At 34.9% G+C, this 20,040-nt stretch overlaps 1 protein-coding gene across 1 annotated transcript in view; it reads right to left on the bottom strand.

Annotated features, from left to right (window-relative positions):
• The window catches only part of LOC105526037 (leucine-rich repeat-containing protein 9), a 139,300-nt gene that overhangs the window by 54,102 nt on the left and 65,158 nt on the right, over positions 1-20,040 (bottom strand). The window contains exons 18-23 of the mRNA XM_011961925.1: positions 12,780-12,971; positions 11,407-11,532; positions 8,517-8,651; positions 6,809-6,986; positions 3,986-4,206; positions 2,433-2,555 (exon numbers count right to left, since the gene is read on the bottom strand). Of these exons, the coding sequence (XP_011817315.1) occupies positions 2,433-2,555; positions 3,986-4,206; positions 6,809-6,986; positions 8,517-8,651; positions 11,407-11,532; positions 12,780-12,971 (975 nt within the window). The remainder of the gene's footprint in view (positions 1-2,432; positions 2,556-3,985; positions 4,207-6,808; positions 6,987-8,516; positions 8,652-11,406; positions 11,533-12,779; positions 12,972-20,040) is intronic.

The following is a 20,040-nucleotide window of genomic DNA, read 5'->3' as shown; positions in this document are numbered from 1 at the left end:
GATGATGCAGTAGAAAAGAAAAACCCATTTTCTGGGGAGAAATTCAAGCTAGCTACACAAATTTGCATAAGTAACAAGGTGCCAAATGCAAGTCACCAAGAGAATGGGGAAAATGTCTCCAGGGCATGTCAGACACCTTCATGGCAGCCACTCCCATCACAGGCCTGGAGGCCTAGGAGGGAAAAAATGATTTCCTGGAGCAGTCCAGGGCCCCCCTACTGTATGTAGCCTAGGGACTTGGTACCCTGTGTCCCAGTCACTCCAGCCATGGCTAAAAGGGGACAATGTATAGCTCAAGCCATGGCTTCATAGGGTGCAAGCCCCAAGCCTTGGCAGCTTTGAAATGGTGTTGGTCTTTGTGGGTACACAGAAGTCAAGAATTGAGGTTTGGGAACCTCTGCCTAGATTTTAGAGGGTGTATGGAAACGCCTAGATGTCCAGGCAGAAGCCTGCTGCCCTCTGCTAGTGCAGCACCAAAAAGAAATGTGGGGTGGGAGGCCCCACACAGAGTCCCCACTGGGGCACTGCCTATTGGAGCTGTGAGGAGAGGACCACCATCTTTCAGACCCCAGAATGGTAGATCCACCCACAGCTTGCACTGTGCACCTGGAAAAGCCACAGACACTCAATGCCAGCCTGTGAAGGCAGCTGGGAGGGAGGCTGTATCCAGCAAAGCCACAGGAGCGGAGCTGCCTAAGGCTGTGGGAGCCCACCTCTTGCATTAGCATGACCTGGATGTGAGACATGGAGTCAAAGGAGATCATTTCAGAGCTTTAAGACTTGGCTGCCTCACTGGATTTTGGACTTGCATGGGGCCTGTAGCCCCTTTGTTTTGGCCAATTTCTCCCATTTGGAATGGGTGTATTTACTCGATGCCTGTACCCACATAGTATCTAGAAAGTAACTAACTTGCTTTTGATTTTACAGGCTCATAGGCAGAAGGGACTTGACTTGTCTCAGCTCACACTTTGGACTGTGGAATTTTGAACTAATGCTGAAATGAGTTGGGGGACCGTTGGGAAGGCATGATTGGTTTTGAAATGTTAGATCATGAGATTTGGGAGGGGCCAGGGGTGGAATGATATGGTTTGGCTCTGTGTCCCCACCCAAATCTCACCCTGAATTGTAATAATCCTCACATGTCATGGGAGGGACCCAGTGGGAGGTAATTGAATCATGGGGTTGTGTTTTTCTTATGCTGTCTCATGATAGTGAATAAGTCTTATGAGATCAGATGGTTTTATAAAGGGGAGTTCCCCTGCACATGCTCTCTTGCCTGCTGCTATGACTTTGCTCTTCTTTTGTCTTCCATTATGATTGTGAGCCTCCCTAGCCATGTGGAACTGCAAGTCCATTAAACCTCTTTCCTTTATACATTGCCCAGTCTTGGGTATGTCTTTTTAGTAGCATGAGTTGAGACTAATACACTCATTGTCAGTGAGCAGAACGTAACTTTTCCTTAGGGGTAAATGTTTTTCCTACATTTATTTCTATAAGTGCTTTCTCATGTGGCCCTTCAAATGAGGTCACAGAGAGATAGGACAGATAAGATCCTCAACAACATCTTTAGAGTAAATGCAGTACTGGTCTCATAGGAGTATTTTAAAAAACATTCTTCAGTGAAAGCTAACAACTAAATAAAGCCCAGTATACAAGGTTCTAGGGAATTTGTATGTGTTGGAGTGAGAAAGTTTTAGTGACCCATTCTGAGGAGGGTCCAGAAAACAGAAGGGCTAGGATTAGTAATCTTCTCGGAGTACCTCAGAATACTAAATGATCATGAACTATCTTTCAATTTTCTAGAAAATTTGATGTGTTTTCTTCTCTGATAGGAGCTAGGCAACATTACACAGGGAAACCTTTTACTCTTTACACATTTGTCACGCATTTACCCTGTTATGTGGAAAACAGGAGCCCTATGCATTTGCTCGTTATAGAATCCAAGTATCCAAATGTTGCTTTCACATTCAGTCCTAGGGTCTGTGTCTGTTTTTCTTTACAGCTTACTTAGTAGTGTTGACATACCACGTTTGTTGGTTCAAATATATTTTTCTTAATTATTAATATTAGCAACTATATTTTCACTGAAAATAGAAAGCTGCTTTTAGGCTTAAGAGGATGGTAAAGCTCCAGTGCATAATTTTTCTATCTTGCCCCATAAAATTGTGTTCTTTACCTTTTAGGCACTGAATTCAATGGGTTCTATTGTAAGCAGCACAACCCTTCCCTTCCACCACAATTCGGACAATTAAGAATTGACCAGATGACAAAATTTAAAAACCCAGATCTAAAATAAGCTTTGAAGCCTTAGATTAATAAGTATAGTAAATTTGGCTATCATGCTAGTGATAAAGCAATGTTCAAAATGACTATGTCCTGTGAATATGTGACTGCAGCTTAGACCAAATGTTATGAGTCATAAAACAACTTACAATTGGTATCCCATCCAAAGCTTTCAGTTCTGGAAGATGAAATATTACAAACAACCGGTAGTTTTCTTGATTCCATATAATAATGTTTCCACACATGTCTAGAATGACCAAGTTGCATAAACCCTAGGTAATAAAATACATATATTTATCTCCATGTATATTTAAAGCACTCTAGTAAGAGGTTAGCCATACTCAAATTTTAATATTGGAATTATATTAGCTATCTTTCCATGGGATTTCAGTGCTTTTAAGTACACTTTTTTTTTTTTTTTAGATATGGTCTTATGCTGTTGCTCAGGCTGGAGTGCAGTGGTCAGATCATAGCTCATTGCAACCTCAAACTCCTAGGCTCAAGTGATCCTCCCACCATGGCCTCCCAAAATGCTGAAATATAGGCATAAGCCACCATGCCCAGCCTAAGTGCACTTTTAAGAGCAAGGGTTACCCTTTCAGAAGGTATAATTCTGTGGAATATTTCAATGGTCTATGTTATAAAATCAGAATCTCTTTTAGGATACTAGTGCCAAATGTATTATCTATTAATGGTAAGGGCTTAGAGGGAACTTTGCTATGTTCAAGACAAATATACTTTGTTTATGGAATAATGGCTTAATAAATGGATGTATGTGTCTATATAGATATAACAGGAATAAAAGACACTGCTTTTTGAAAAGCAATGAAACTGAACTGCTTCTACTTTCTGAGAGTGTAGTAGAATTCATCCTAAGGGAAATGTGCTGTTTTATTAGACAAGACACTTTGATATGCCTTTGTTGTGAAGGAAGGGTCTTGGTAGGTATGGAAGGGAGAGGTGAAGACAAGAGGGAGTAAAACTACTGTGCATCATAATGTGAAATGGTTTATTGTGTTGCTGGTGTTGTTGATTAGGTTGCCTCCCTAGCTCTATAAGTAGTAATTATATTGGGGGAATAGAATGGGGAGAAGTCTGAACTAAGAAAAGACAGGAAACAGACACAAGTTTTTGGTAGGAGATAAAGTCCTAGTAATATTGTATCAGCAAAAGGAGAGGCCAGTGTAAGACCCATAGTGTTAGAAAATGGCCACTGAACTTTAGAAACAATGAAGTCAAACATGACATTTGAAGTCGATTCCTGCTCTGTGCTATAGAAACCCTCTGTTTTGTTCAAACCTTTAGTAAATCCTATTACACAATAGCCTTAAATTAGTGGTTTCTTTGGGGGAATTAAAGAAAGCAAATCTGAGCAAAGGTGACCGAATTTGAGCCACTGGTAAGAGAACAGTGAGAGATCATCAAGAATTGTACTGAGAACCAGAGAATGCTAAAGAATCCCTGGAAATATGAAGAAGGCACTAGTTAGGAGGAATAGGTTTGGTTTATCATACTTGAGTATTAAAAAAAAGTTACCCCAGAAGGATAGCAAATGGGGACATTATGTATACACAGATATATATTTGTATGTATACAAATTTGAATGCAACAAATTCTGTGCAGTAAACATGCATTACTTTCATAATATAAAGAAACAATACATATTTTAAAAAACAAAAAAATTACTACCCCAGATGATTACCTTTAAATTGTACATCTCCTGATTGACAGCAATATAGTTATTGCTTATGTATAACTCAACAAGAGTAAAAGATTTTTGTAAACCACTCAATGAAGTGATTCTGTTGTTCTCAAGAGAAAGGGAGTGAAGATGAAGCATATTATCAAAGGTATGCTGTTCCAAACCAGTGAGAAGATTATTATTTATGCTGAGGCGAGTTAATTTAGTCATCTTGGAAATACCTAGAAAAATAAGCAAATTCAAGAAAAGATTTAGGTAACACTAAAGGGTTAATTTAAAAAATAACTGGGTGGTCATTTTATTGTAATCAGATAGCTAGGTTCAAATGGCTTTAAAGATTGTGTAATACTAACCATTATTGCTTTTCCCTTTGTTTTGGAAGAATATAATCTTGTATATAAGCCCCATCTCAAGCATTAAATTCAAATTTTGTATTTCTAAGTAGATTCCTTCTTCTTAGGAGTTAAGGAAAGGCATTACATGAACATATTGAATTTCTCTTTCAAATAACCTTAAAATGATGTAATTAATTAAGATTTTCACCATTTTGAAAACAAAAAGCTCTACACAAAGCTCAAAATAATCACCAGCCCTCATTTTTAAACATTAAGAGGAAGGAACCACATTCTGGAAAGTGCATCATTTGTATTAAAATGAATGATTTAGCCTACTTTTACTTTCATATGCCTAAAAGTACTCTAAGATGGAAGTTTAGAAAATGGGACCAGTCTAACTCTTGGGTACATTATGTACTGCAAGCACTTTATAAGTATAGCCAGGATGGTGCAGTTGAAAGACAAGAACTTCGGAATCCTAGTTGGCTTCAAATGTATCACTACTAGGTTTGTGGTGATACATAAATTATGTAACCTCTGAGCCTTAATTTCTTCATCCAAGGAGTTATGAAACTCCATATTTCCAAGGAGTTATGAAATTAAATGGAATAATGTTTGGAAAGTATCAAATAATTATCTGTGCTCCCTTTCACATTAGTTCCTATTGTGGGACTGTACAATGTTGAAGGTGAATCAATCCAGGGCAAGACAGGATCAAAGCCATCAGAGCAAAAATCGTTAAATGGATATGGAACCTACCCATGTGTGAAAAAAAAAGGAGAAACTCCTGTTAAAGTTTAGAGGAGTAGCTATCTTCTCCAAAATGTAGGTGTAAGAAAAATACAGATTGGAAGATTCTTCTGTTTAATAAGTTTATGGAATGAAATGAAAAGGAAATAGGGTTTTTAATTGTTATGTACAAAGCAAAACTAATACCCAGCTGTAGGGGAGTGGGAGACTGGTGATAGTTCTAGACACAGGTGCCTGAGCTACCCTAAGTTTACTCTACTGAAATCTACTGAAGAGAGGCCTGTGAATCTGTGTCTTCAATAAGTATCCCAAGTGATTCTCATGATCAGGAAAGTTTTAGAAACATATTGTTAACAACCATTAAAGTGAAATATTTAACAAATGTTATGTATGCTTTCTTAAATATATTTAGTACTTGCTTTTGTATATGTAATTTTTTGAAATCAAATCTTCTATTTTATGAAAAATGTAGTATATACACATGCTAAAAATAATTCAATTCAAAAATGAATAAAGTATAAATTCCCTTTCCCAGCCATGATTTCTAATTCTTACCTTCTCTCCTTGGCAAACACAACCATGTTACCAAAATGCACATACAGAAATATTCTTTATTCAGATAAGTGTGTGTGTGTATACACATATACATATTTCTCTTTTCAATCAAATAGTGCACACTTGTGGACATATTTTTTAATTTCTAGGAGTTAGTTACTCTTTTGAGTAGATGGAGAGGGAGAATAAGAGAAAGTTGGTAGCAAGTCATGGAAAGCTTCCTTCAATTTCTTTCTAATGAAGGTAAGAATAAAATGAAGCTGGGGAGGAGTCAGAAAATACTTGACTTGGTAGTATATATTCTGGGACGTGTTCTCTAAACTCATGATTTTTATCTGTAGATAAGCATAAATCCAAATGAAGAGAAGAATCTAAGAAGCGTGGAAGGGGAAAGGGAGGAAAAGTCTTTTTTATTCTCTCTGGTTCAGAAAAATATGTTTTAACACTGAACTTTAAATAGTCAAATAAAATATGTTATATTGGTATCATTATTATTAAGATATTACTAAAGCTGCTTAATTGGACTTGTATGTGGATCCATGGAAAAGGTTACATATAGTATATTTTATTTTCAACCTCTAGTGAGTATAATTTTCATTTTTTGTTGAAGTATTCAAATTTCCAAATATAACCTTAATTTTATATTTTTAAAACAGAACTAGTCTGCTTCATCTTTTTCAAAAGCATATCTCATTCAGTTGTGCATTCAACTTTACAGACATTAATGACTAACTAGTTGGTATGTGCTAGTGTTTGGTAACAGATTATAAACTAGCACAGAGGAGAGGAGAGAGAAGGCACAGGAGATGAAAGTCAGCTTGCTGGGCTCATATAAAGTAAAATAGTCACAAATTCCATGGATAGGTATGAACTTGTTTTAATTTTTTATTTGTCTTTTACTTTTTAATTGGACAGATAATATTGTATCTATTTATCTTGTACAACATGTTTTGAAATATATATATATATATTTCAAATATATATATGTATATATATAGTAGAATGGTCCAATCTAGCTAACTAATAATTGCATTACCTCACACAGGTATTTAGAATACTCTGCCACAAAACTTGGAACTTTCCTAGAGATCTTCCTCTTCAGAAACTTTGTTCTCAGGGTTATTTTTTGCTTTGTTGTTTAGACATCCATATTTTGAGACTTCAAATTTCTTAAGTACCTTACCTTCTATCTTTGAGATGCAGTTTCCATCTAATGTGAGCTCTTCCAAGTTAATACAGGATTCCAGACCCTCCATTTTAGTGAGATTATTATTGCTGAATGATGCCCATTTCAAATTTTCCAATTTTTCTAAATTTGTGATTTCAAAAAGATGTTGTCCATCTAAATTTAAGGCAGTTATCTGTAGAATAATTTACATTATATGTTATTTCTAAATCTTATAAATAAATTCAGTCAATGTTAGTAACATTTTAAAAAGCTGATGAAATAATTCAAATGTGATAAGTAGGTATCAAAAGAATTCCTTCAGGAACTAAAGATATTATGAAGCTATTAGTTTACAGAAAAGTAAAATTTGACAAGATTATAACTCCAAGAAAGACTTATATGGTATTAAGGACACTGTGATGTGCTAGAGTCCCATTGCAGTAATGAACTTGTCCCCAGCTGCTGGGAGTGCTTCTGGCAGAGAGCCTTCAGCTGTCAGTCCCCTGCAGGGACTGCCTTGCTGTAGACAGCTGCCAAGATCATGCTCCTTCCCAGGTTGGCCCTCAGCCAGTGATAGAGGCATATAAAGGCCTGACCATCTCAACCCAACTTAGGACAAATTTAAAGGGCCATTCTAGCTCCTCTAACTCCGGAACTGCCTGTGGGTCAGCCAAGGCTGTCACTGGGCCTTCATTTGCAGCTCGATATCTATATATATATAATCTTGTAATAAAAGTAATGCCAGTAATGTCTCCCATTTTCAAGGAGGAGCTTCACTTAGCCCATTTCTATGTTTGGCAAGAGGTATAAGGACACCTAATGTAGCAAGAAGCTGCTAGTGTTCTATCACCTTTTCCCTTATCCTTGGCTGAATTCTGACCAACTCCCCTACTCCCTTGTCAGGATACCTGACTCTTGCTGTCCAAATTTTGGCTTGATCTCTGGCTCTGAGTCTTTAAAGTTTGCTTGCCTATTCTGACATGTTATCAGAATCTTGCCTATTCTGACATGTTATCAGAATCCAGAATTAGAATGGCCCTTTAAATTTGTCCTTCAGTTTTAGTGCACCTTTATCTTAAATTTCCAATTCTGTGGCAAGCGCAGTGAAGCCCAGCCCATCTGACACAGCCACTCATGACTTGACCTCCCTGTTTTTTATTTTTTGGAATATGACAAATGTATTACTTTTTTCTAATAATAACAATGTCTTTCTTATTTTTATTTTTTCCAACTCTATTGAAGTATAATTGACAATTTAAAATTGCATATATTAAAGATGTATAACTTGATACAAGCATACATTATAAATTAAAAACTGCATGATCTCAATTATGTATGAACTCTAAAACAGTCAAACTCATAGGAGAGGGTAGAATAGTGGTTGCCAGGGCCTGGGGGCAATGGGAAATGGGCAGATGTTGGTCAGGAGGTACAAAGTTTCAGTTATGCACGACGAATACTTTCTAGAGACCCTAATGTACAACACTAAAGTTAATGATAACTTTAATGACTAAAGGTAAGGACTAAAGTTAACGATATGGTATTGTATACTTGAAATTTTCCAAGAGGTAGATCTTAAGTGTTTCTTCCCTATTTTAATTAATCTCTTCCAGCTTTCTGTCCCTTACCTATCTGTGCCTTCTTTATGATACACAGACCAACAATGACTTAAAAATAGATTTAAATTAAACTTTATATTAGGTTTAGTAGAATTAACCTTTACCTTCAAGTACCAGTTTCCACTCGGATGTAAATGAGGTCCTAACTTTGAAATCTGCATCAGAATTTTGGCAGAAGGCCATATACTAAGTATCCGTGGTCTCTCCTCTTTAGTACTAGAATGCCGTAAGAGAGATAACTAATAAAATTTAAAAAATACAATGAAAAAAGGAAACAGTATACAGAGGTTAGTTGATATATAGTTAAAATTATTGTTTCCAGGGAAGATGAGTGGCCCAATAAATAATTTTAAAATGTAACATTTCCTTTGCCTTAAATTGTTTTCAATATCCAGACATACTTTAATTACATTGTTTCTTGTTTTAGCAAATATGGAACTATTACAAGATAATATTTATAAGATTGTAAAAGGATTACTATAATATGAACACCCATATAATCCACCCATGAAACTAGCTTAAGAGCTAGAATATTATGAATAGATTACAAGCACCCCATGGGCCCGATCCTAAGTCCTTTTCTCTCCTTCTCTGTAGAAGTGATCATTATCTCAAATGTTTTGTCCACCATTCACTTGCTTTCTTTATAGTCCTATGTCTGTGTCCATAAGCAATATATAATTTAGTTTTGCACATATTTGAACTTCATGTAAATTGAATAATATGTATGTATTCTTCTATGACTTGCCTTTTTTGTTCAATATCATATTCATCAGATTCATCTAAGCTTCTGTATGTAGCTGTAGTTCATTCATATGTCCTGTGTATAGTATTCCCTTAATGACTCTCCTGTCAATTAACATTGGGGTTGATTCAGTTTTTGCTATTATAAACACTGTTGTCATGAATATTCTTGTGCATGTTTCCTGGTACATACATGCAAGAGTTTCTTTAGAGTATATGCACTGAAGTAAAGTAAAATTGCTGGGTTGTAGAAAACACACACACACACACACACACACACACACACACACAAATATACGTCAGTTTTACTGAATAATGTCAAATTGTTTTCCAGAGTGGTTGTACCACTTCAGAAAAATTACACTTTTACTTCATATTCTTGCAACAGCTTGGTATTGTCAGACTTTAAAGTTTTTGCTCATCTATAAAACTGGCAAAAATTGGTAGGTCATTGTGGTTTTAATGTTCATTTTCTTGAATACTAATGTGGTGGAGCATCTTTTCCTAATTGGCTGTTCTGATTTCCTCTCCAGTGAAGTGTATGTTCAGATCTTTGGCACATTTTTCTGTTTGGCTGGTTGTCTTTTTCCTTATATATTCTGGATATATAAAGAATATCTTTTAACAGTTGTGTTGCAAATTTCTTTTCCCAGTATGTAGCTTGTCTTTTCACTTTCTTTGAAAAAAGATATATTAATTTTAATGTAGACATGTCCAATTATTTATGGTGTATGCTCTTTGTTTCTTGCCTACTAAATTATTCACAAATTCAAAGTCATAATGATAATCTCTGATATTTTCTTCAAAAATTTTTGGTTTTGCCTTTTACAATAAAGTCCTTAATACCTTTTATTGAATAATCTCCCTGATCTGCAAAGGCAGTTCTGTTATTTATAAAGTTTCCACAGTCTATATTAGGTCTTTATTCTGTTCCGGTGGTCTATTTGTCTAGCTCTGTGCCAATACCACATTGTCTTAAAGGATTTTAGCAGGATTTGATTTCTTTTAAAAAAACTAATTTTCTTAATTTCAGTTTTAATTTTAGGTTCAGGGGGTACATGTGGAGGTTTGTTACAAGGATACATTGCATAATGTTGAGGTTTGGGGTAGGATTGAACCCATCATCCAGGTAGTGGGCATAGTACCCAATAGGTAATTTTTCAGCCCTGCCCATCTCCCTCCTCCCTGTTGTATTCCCCAATGTGTATTGTTCCCATCTTCATGTCCATGTGTACCCAATGTTTAACTCCCGCTTAGAAGTGATAACATGGTATTTGGTTTTCTGTTTCTGTGTTAATTTGCTTAGGCTAATGCTCTTCAGCTGCATCCATGTTGCTGCAAAGAATATGATTTCATTCTTTTTTATGGCTGCGTAGCATTCCATGGTGTACATTTACCACGTTTTCTTTATCCAGTCCACCACTGATGGGCACCTGGGTTGATTCTGTGATTTGACTATTGTGAAGAGTGCTGCAATGAACATATTAATGCATGTGTCTTTTTAGTAGAACGATTAATTTTCTTTTGGTTATAGCCCCAGAAATGGGATTGCTGAGTGGAATGGTAGTTCTATTTTTAGTTCTTTTCTTAGGGTAAATTCCCAACTCTTCTTTAGGATTGCTAATGTTTTTTTTATCAATAAAAAGTTTCTTTTCAAAATTTTGAATAGATCCAAAATTAAACATTACATTTCTTAAGGAATTAATATTCTGATACTCCACAAAAAGTAAACAGCTGGAAAACTAGAGTAGATATATTTAGGATGTTGAAGCTACTTTGGCTAAAGTACAGCATTCTTAATATGGATAACAAAGATATTTCCCTTCCTTCCATGTTAATGGATTTTGTTCTTTTCAGCCAAACAAATACAATGTTAATATTAAGTAGATAGATAATTCACTAAATGCTTTCTGAAAGTGTCTCAGCTTACCTTATCCTCAGAAAGTTGCTTATTTTCATGTAAGCTCTAGAAAGGACTTTGGTGAGTTCAAGTGACTAGTAAAAAAGCAGTTACTCTAGAGGTATTTTTGGTGTAGTGTTCATGGATAATCAAGAGAATCCATACAACAATTTGGTATTTAAATGAGATACATTTAAACAGAAAAAAATCAAGTGGTATGATTGCTCTATATTAATTTTTTATTAATAGGCTAAGAGGCAATATAAAATCTTAATGACAGAAAAAGAGTATGCAAAATATTATTTGTATGTTCTAAATAGCCCAATGAATAGTAAACAGTAAAATCCAACCTGAGTAATCCTTGTTCCAGCAATAAATTTCATAGCTGCTGTTGCTTCTTCTTCAGAAATGAAGACTCCATTTAAATGGGTAAGAGTCTTTAATCTGCCAATAACACTCAGCCTCAATGTGGCTGGCTTGGGAAAAACAAAAAAAAATTTTTGATTAATTATTAAATATGTTATGGCATGAAAATGAGTGTTTTCATGTCTTTCCATATAATTCAAAATCATACATTTCCTTGTTCATTACATATACCTAAAAATAAAAGCTTAATTATTTAAATAATAGTTGAAATTATATTTAATGATTAATCTGTTTGTTTGAAGGTTGGTGATTTTACTCTGATGAGGGAGGGAAATCCCATAAGCTATTGAAAAGTGACTGCGGTGAAAAGTGTTAAAAGAACAACTGTAGTGACTCCTGTTTATCTAGATCAGCAGTAAGCTAGTCATCTCCATGTGTGATTCAATACAGATCTTTAGCCCTTGACAATCCAATTTGGCAACAGGGAGATAGCTGTAGTGTGATCATCCAGGAAATATGCTTTGGCAAAGGAAAAATATTATTCACTTTTACTGAGCAAAAAAGAAGAAATACAGCCATATAAACTTAGTAATATGGTCAATTTAATAGAACCAATTGTGCTTTAGTTTCCTTTTTAAAGGCTGAACACAGCCTGATAGACATCTTTTAAGAGCAGAGAAAGGAAGATTCTTGACTTTATAATCTTGAGACTTACTTTAAATACTTGAAGATATACTTAAATATAGTCATGGAATATGGAAATTACCTAGCATTAATCTACATATTTTTGTAATGAGAAAAAATAATGTTCAGATTGCCTTTTTATAAGAGAACATAAGACTTTATAATGCAGGTTTATGAGGGGAGGTGATTTCTGGACTTAAAATAGAAAACAAGTAATGAATAATGCAAAATAAAATTGTAAAACATGTTGCTTAACCGCAGATTAGGATATATTATAAATCAAATTATGTTTCTCCCTTAATAGTATGCCCCCTCACTGTATTATATTATTCTTGGTTCCTATGCCTCATTAAAATACAGTTCCGGCACACTGAACTATATAAAATCTCTGGAGGTTTGCAAATGGCAATGACATCAATGACTCAAAGCAATAATGTTCTCAATCTATTAGAGGTTACAAAAAATCTGATATGAAATTATAGTCTGTTCTTATAGTAACATCTGATTCATTTGATCAGTATATTAAATCCAATTTATGAATGACTTCAAGGAAGTAAGTCTAGAAAAATGAAGATACTTTGCCTATCTCTGGCTATTACTGAATAGTAAAGTTAGTAGGGAAATGGCTCTGAAATAAAAATGTTTGCTTTTTAGTAACATGTCTGTGGCGTACCTTTTGCCATGGATTATGTTGAATATCAAGAGTGAGAAGGCTTGTGGTGTGTTTGCATAACATATTTATTTCATCGCCAGATTTTTTCAGTTGATTCCAGCTCAAGTCTAAGTGCTTCAGTTTCATCATACCTCTAAATCCCTCAAGGGTTATCACATGGTTATGGCTTGCATCCAAATATTCAAGGTTATACTGCAACACATATAAATAAAAGTGATGCTAAGAGAATCATAATTTGTATTTACAAAATAGTTTCTCTGTGGTTCTTTACATACTTAACACACTTCTTGGTAATACATATAACAGGACATATAAACAGTAGTTATGTTGCAATGATGGTATCAACATATGTATTTGTCTAAAGAGCCACAGGTATTTTGTTTTAGTAATTCTCTTTTAATTCGTATTTTACCCTTGTAACATAGAGTAGCAAAGTCTGTTTTCATAGGAGAGGAGACAAAGAAACCATCAAGATAATTTATCCCCAGCAAACAAAACATACTTTTTAATATATAGGCTTCTGGTTTACACTGTTGAGCCCCATAGCCTGCTTTAAAAAGGTTCATCTTCAGAGTTAGAAACTAAACCTATTAACTCAATACTAATAATTTTGTTTTTAAAAAGTGCATACTTTTAAATAATAATTTTCTTAAATCATAAAAGTAACACAAGTTCCCTGTTGGAAATTTGGAAAATATAGCAAATAAATGAAAAGACAAAATAGAAAACATATATAATCCTATTGCTTAGAAAGAGCCACTGAAAGCATTGTTTTTTATTATATGCACATATTTTTTCTTATGTAAAACATATATAATTTTGTATCCTTTTAACATTTTTCCACATTATTAGATCTTCTTAAAGATGATTTTTTATGACTGCATAATATTTATGTAATCATAATTTTTAAAAACATTTTAATATAGATATTTATGTTTCTAATTGTTGGCAACACAGCAACAAACATCCATGAGAGTTATTCTCTAATTGCAGCTCCAAAATATTTTTCAGAACAGGTTTTTGGAAACAGAATCACTGGCTCTTAGACTTTCTGTACTGTTAAGACTCTTGATAAATACTGCCAAGTAGATTTCAAGGAAGTTTGTACCAACATTTTCTTCCAACAGTAGACTTAAGAGAATGCCCATTTTCTCAAATACTCACTGATCCACCTTCCTTGTTTTAATTTACATTATTACTGGTGAAGTTGGATGTTTTTCTATGTGTTTATACTGGTCATTTTAAAATTCTTTGTTTATTGCCTTTCTTATCTTTGGCTATTTATCTCTTCATATCTTCATCTTACTTGTTTGTAAGAAATCTCTAAGACTTTAATTTGTTATGTTTGATTTTTCTACAACTTAATTCAAACATCTCTTTAAATTCAGAATAGAATTAGTGATTATTTTATAAGGTATAATTCTTATTGTTGGGATAGAATTTCTTATAGTGGTTCAGGTTTCAAGAGTTGAATCAAAACCTAAAAAAATTTCTGAAACTAAACAATTACTGACTTTTTATTATCAGAAGCAAGCATCAGCAAAACAAAACAAAAACTATCGCTTACTATAATCATTTCTTGAACAAAAGGATATTTGGCAGTAAAAAACTATTAAGGCCATAACTTTAAAAAAAAAAAAACACCTTTAAGTAAAGTGAATTAGGCTTTATAAAAATTTACTACGTGGCCCTTCTGTTCCCAGTTTTCATCATAAGCTGGTGAAAACTTGTCCCACATTGTGGCACCTGCCTGTAGACCACCACTTGGGAACTATACATCATAAAAAAATAACTGTCTTCTGCCTGGGCGCGGTGGCTCACGCTTGTAATCCCAGCACTTTGGGAGGCTGAGGTGGGTGGATCACGAGGTCAAGAAATCGAGACCATCTGGCCAATATGGTGAAACCCCGTCTCTACTAAGAATACAAAAATTAGCTGGGCGTCGTGGTGCACGCCTGTAGTCCCAGATACTCAGGAGGCTGAGGCAGGAGAATCTCTTGAACCCAGGAGGTGGAGGTTTCAGTGAGCCAAGATCATGCTACTGCACTGCAACCTGGCTACAGAGCAACATTCCGTCTCAAAAATAAAATAAAATAAAACAACAACAAAAAAGTCTTCTTCCACCCCTTAAAAATGGGGGCGGGGAGGGAAATCTTTATTTCTGTATCTTCAGGATATAAAACAGATTCCAGGAACTCATTGAATATTCATGAAACAGTATTTCAGTTTTGCGATAGCATTTTGTTTTAATATTTCTTGTGCTTCAGTTTAGAAATCTCAAGTTACAGTACAGTACAGTCCAACTTACAAAGATTAAAACTCAAAACACCTCTTAAATTTTCTTGGGATACTGGTTTATTCTCTAAATGTAGGTTAGCTATCTCTAGACATCAGGAACAACCTCGCAACAGATTTCTCATTCAGAAAGATAATATATTGAGTATTATTTCAATAAAAAATTAGAATTGTAAATTAGAATTGTAATTGTTATCTAGATCAAGGTTGCAAATAGCCATTTATATTTGTCTTTCCCTAGTCAACACTAATTATGGTGGAGCTATTTTCAGAGAAAACATCTCTTTCTATTTCCTTCTCCCAGATATTCTCTTTTCCTGATAGTACTGATAAGTGAATGACAGACATGCAGCTTATTACATTTCAATTTACCTTATGTGGATATCTTGTTTAGATTTTTGAAAAATTCCATAAAACTATATGGTGTATTTATTTATTTTCTATGACTTATGAATCCCAGTCCTTCCACTGCATAAAGAAAGCCTTAGTTTGAATACACTGATACACAAGGCAAGGCCAGGAATGATGAACACTGTAACAGCAATACATTTACTTTCTACAACCTAGTAGAACCAACTTACCTCACTGATACGAGAAGCATGCAAGAAGGGCATAGAAATTGTCCCTTTTATTACACACTTAAGGAAAATGACAGTAAAGATGAGTATCCCAAAGCAAATTTTAAAACTTAGAAGATAGGAATTATAAGTGAGTGATTAAATTAGATCATAACCTTTTACAATACTGGAATAAATATAATAGTAAACATGCATATAAAACCAAGTATTAGAGAATATAGAGGCAGAGGCAACAAAAGTTTTCAAATGCTGTGAATCCACACGTAAAAACAGAGCAAACAGATAACACCAAATTTTCATGGACAACATTTATAAGAAAACTACATGACAAGGTTGCTCTATAGGCTCCAAAAGAAGTTGGTAGCGATAAACCACCACCAACACAAGACCTGCATGGTATTCATGTGGGAGAAGAAGGAAGTGTCAGGGCAGCATCTGATGGACCTGAAAACAGGAGAGCCCCAAAATAGTCAACAAATATTCACTGGAATGCGTGGAGACCAATTTATAGCAATTGAAATAGGGAGGAGTTTTGCTGTCTTCAATACCAGATGAGTACATGGGATCCACAGTAAAAAGATCTGAAGGGGCCTGGTACAGTGGCTCTTGCAATCCCAGCACTTTGGGAGGCTGAGGCAGGAGAATTGCTTGAGACCAGGAGTTTGAGACCAGCCTAGGCAACATAGTGAAACCCCATCTCTACAAAATTGTTATTTTAAAAATTAGCAGGCTGTGGTGGCATGCACCTGTAGTTCCAGCTACCCAGGAGGCTGAGCAGGGGGATCACTTGAGGCCAGGAAGTTGAGGGTACAGTGCACTCTGTGATTATGCCATTACATTCCAGCCTAGGTGACAGAGTAAGACCCTGTCTAAAAATGAAAAAAGAAAAAGGAAAAAGAAAGGTCTGAAGAAAGCAGTCCCTGGAGCAGTCTAGCCCCTATGAATCTAAAAACTATTCCACTAGGACTCTCTTCAAGACAGAATCCTTCTCATAGAAGAAACTGCTGGGGCTAAACTCAAAATTAAACAGAATAAGGACAAGAGAGGCGAATAAAAAAGAAGGTCTAGGCTGGGCGCAGTGGCTCACGCCTGTAATCCCAGCATTTTGGGAGGTCAAGGCAGGCAGATCACCTGAGGTTGGGAGTTCAAGACCAGCCTGACCAACATGGAGAAGCCTCATCTCTACTAAAAATACAAAATGAGCTGGGCGTGGTGGTGTGCACCTGTAATCCCATCTACTCAGGAGGCCAAGGCAGAAGAATCACTTGAATCCAGGAGGCGGATGCTGCGGTGAGCTGAGATTGCGCCATTGCACTGCAGCCTGGGCAACAAATGCAAAACTCCATCTCAAAAAAAAAAAAAAAGAAGGAAAGAAAAAGGCCTAGACTAAAGTGGAGGATTGGAGTAGAGCCAAAAAAATCTCAGAAAGTAAGCATTACAATTTTTAAACAGTACATATAAACAACAGAAGAAGAAGATCTGTGAAGGTAGGAAAACATTCCTGAACCCTACCTCAATTTAAAAGTTAAGAAAAACTGATTTCACTTGCAAATGAGCAGAGAAAAGTACCAAGGTCAAATTCAAGACAAAGCTATGGTGAGAATGTGTAGAGGGGGAAGACAGAGGTTAATATTGCTGCTAGCAAAAAAAGTACACCAGAAAAATATGCTCAAGAAACATATCATGACTATTAACCTACCATTTTAAAACAAACAAAAAGATATACAGAATAATATGAGACATAAAATAACAATATAAATCTTGATTACAAAAACTAAAAAACTTTTAAAACATGGAAAGGACCCAGAAAAAATGAAATAAAATAATAAAATAATTTAAGAAAGACTAAATTAGTCATATCCAAGAGTGAATAAAAAATAGATAGCACTTTTAAAAGAAATACAAGGTGAAAAAGTGAAAAAAATTTAAGATAAGAAATGAATGAAGAGACAAAAAGGATTGAAGAGAAAGTGACAAATACTGGTGATAAAGAAGATTTCACATATGGATAATGGGAGTCCCTGAAGACGAAGACAAAAGCAATGAAATAGAAAAATTGCTAAAAAAATTCACATTTAAAACATCTTTCCTGAAAGAAAAAGTAATTTTAAACTACATATTGGAAGATCACACTGTGAATCTGAAAAAAACAACCCGGAACAACCAACACCAAGACAAATGCTAGTAAACTTATTAGATTTTAAAGAAAACTAAAGAAGTTATTTGGCCATCTAGAAGGAAGAAAAGCTTGTAATTTATAAAGGGTAAAAAAAATCATATATTCTCATCAGACTTTCTACAACAACACTTTGTGATAGAAGAAAATGAAGTAACATTTAAGATGCCCAAAAAAATAAATTGTGAGCCAAAGATGTTATATCTAGCAAAACCACCTTTCAAGTATAAAGGATATAGCTAAACTGTTATTAACATTCAGTAACGGAAGGGGTATTATTCCTATAAGCCCTTCCTGATGATTTATAATAGGATATATTTCAGGCAATCAAAATGTTTAGAGAGATACCAAAATAAAGACTGGTGATGAGAAGTAAATATACAATTACCAATGAATTAAAAGGGAGAGTATACAGAGCATAAGGCTACATGCAATGACAATATAGTTATAGTATAGTTATTTTAATTATTTTTTAAAACAGGGAAAATTGGAAGAACATACACAAAATTTTTAGAAAATCTTTCCAGTAAATGATATTGATAACAGTATAAGTACTATCATTATGACACTGTTATGGGTACGATAGTAGATAAAACAATGAGTAATTATTACATATTCTATCATCTTGTATCCTTAAGAATCAGGATTCTTGGTATGAGAAAAGTATACATATGTAAGTAATAGAGAAGAAGTTAAAAGCTTTGTGGTCTTGAACCTGAATTGGAAGTATAAAAAATTCATGAGGTTATTTATACACACACATGCATGCGTGCATGCAACACACATGCACACATATATTCATATTCTCTCCAACAAGTTCAGTCCAGTGAAAAGACCTAGAAATGATGACTAATTGCATTGTGTTTCTGAAGGACCACTTCTGTCTAAAAGAAATTAAGGTTTCTTTAAGACATGGCTGATACCATGTCTGCAACAGAAAATATATAAGGTGTGTATGGAACATCTTTTTATACCAATGTCAAATAAGCTATCAAAGACTATTAGGATCATGGCAAAAGAAGTTAACTTTGAAAAGCTCTCACTGGTTAAAGATGAGACAATCTGAGCTTCAACCCTGATAAAAATTACAATGGATTGAATATAAGCAAATATGGTGAAGTCCCTACATTCATACTGTTATTAAAATAAGAGTTGCTCACCTTGGGAAATGATAGGGAACCAATTCATTATCTTGAAAATTGGTGGATAAGCATCTATTCTGTACTTTCTATGTGAATGCTACTACTAGGAAATAATAGATAATGAGAAATGTCTCTTTGTAAAAGTATTCCAAATAATAAATGAAATAATGATAGAATAAGAATATCACCATTTTGTAATCCCCAACAGCATTAAGTAATAATGGCTTTTGGCATCATAAAAGTGCGACTGAGATATCACGTGTCTCCTACAGTCTTGTCAAACATTAGTTTTGCCATAAAAATGGAACCTGGGTCTGATCCTATCTCTGGATCCACTTGCCCATTTGCAGGAAATATAGAAAATGGAACGTATATACGGATGTATCTTAAGTAAGCAAATCCCAGGCTGCTGGAAACTCTTTCAGTCAAAAGGCTCAAGTATTTCTAGAGATAAAATATGGGAAATGGAAGGGAAATCTATCAATTAAAAGTGACTTAAAAGACAGAGTACAAAGATGTTAAGGTTCATCTCTGGGTGGTGAGAATGATTTGTCATTGGCCTACATTTTCTGTTTTTATACAATGCATATAAACTTCCACTGTAATGATAACAAGTTGTTAAAAATAATGTAACTGGTTGCCAAAAGCAACAAAAAAAGTAGTACATTTTTTTAAAATGGCAAAACCAAACTATTGTGCTAGGGATGTACATTTGGGTGACAGAACTATCAGGAAAAAATCCAGGAAGACGATTACTGCAGAGGTTAGGATAATGATTTATTGTGGAGAGAGAAAGGCATGGGGCACATAGAAGAGGCTTTTGCCCTAGGTGGCAAAAATTATATTTCTTGATCTGAGTACTGATTACACGCATTTTCACCTTACAACAATGTACTAAGTAACATATGTATAGCATGTAATTCTCTGTATCTGTGTTTTATTTTATAACACAAAGATGAAAAAATACACATAGGCTGGGCGCAGTGGCTCAAGCCTGTAATCCCAGCACTCTGGGAGGCCGAGACGGGCGGATCACGAGGTCAGGAGATCGAGACCATCCTGGCTAACAC

Source organism: Colobus angolensis, unplaced genomic scaffold, assembly GCF_000951035.1.
Source record: "Colobus angolensis palliatus isolate OR3802 unplaced genomic scaffold, Cang.pa_1.0 Scaffold57, whole genome shotgun sequence".
Taxonomy (NCBI): domain Eukaryota; kingdom Metazoa; phylum Chordata; class Mammalia; order Primates; family Cercopithecidae; genus Colobus; species Colobus angolensis.
This window is presented reverse-complemented; position numbering and strand designations above follow the sequence as displayed.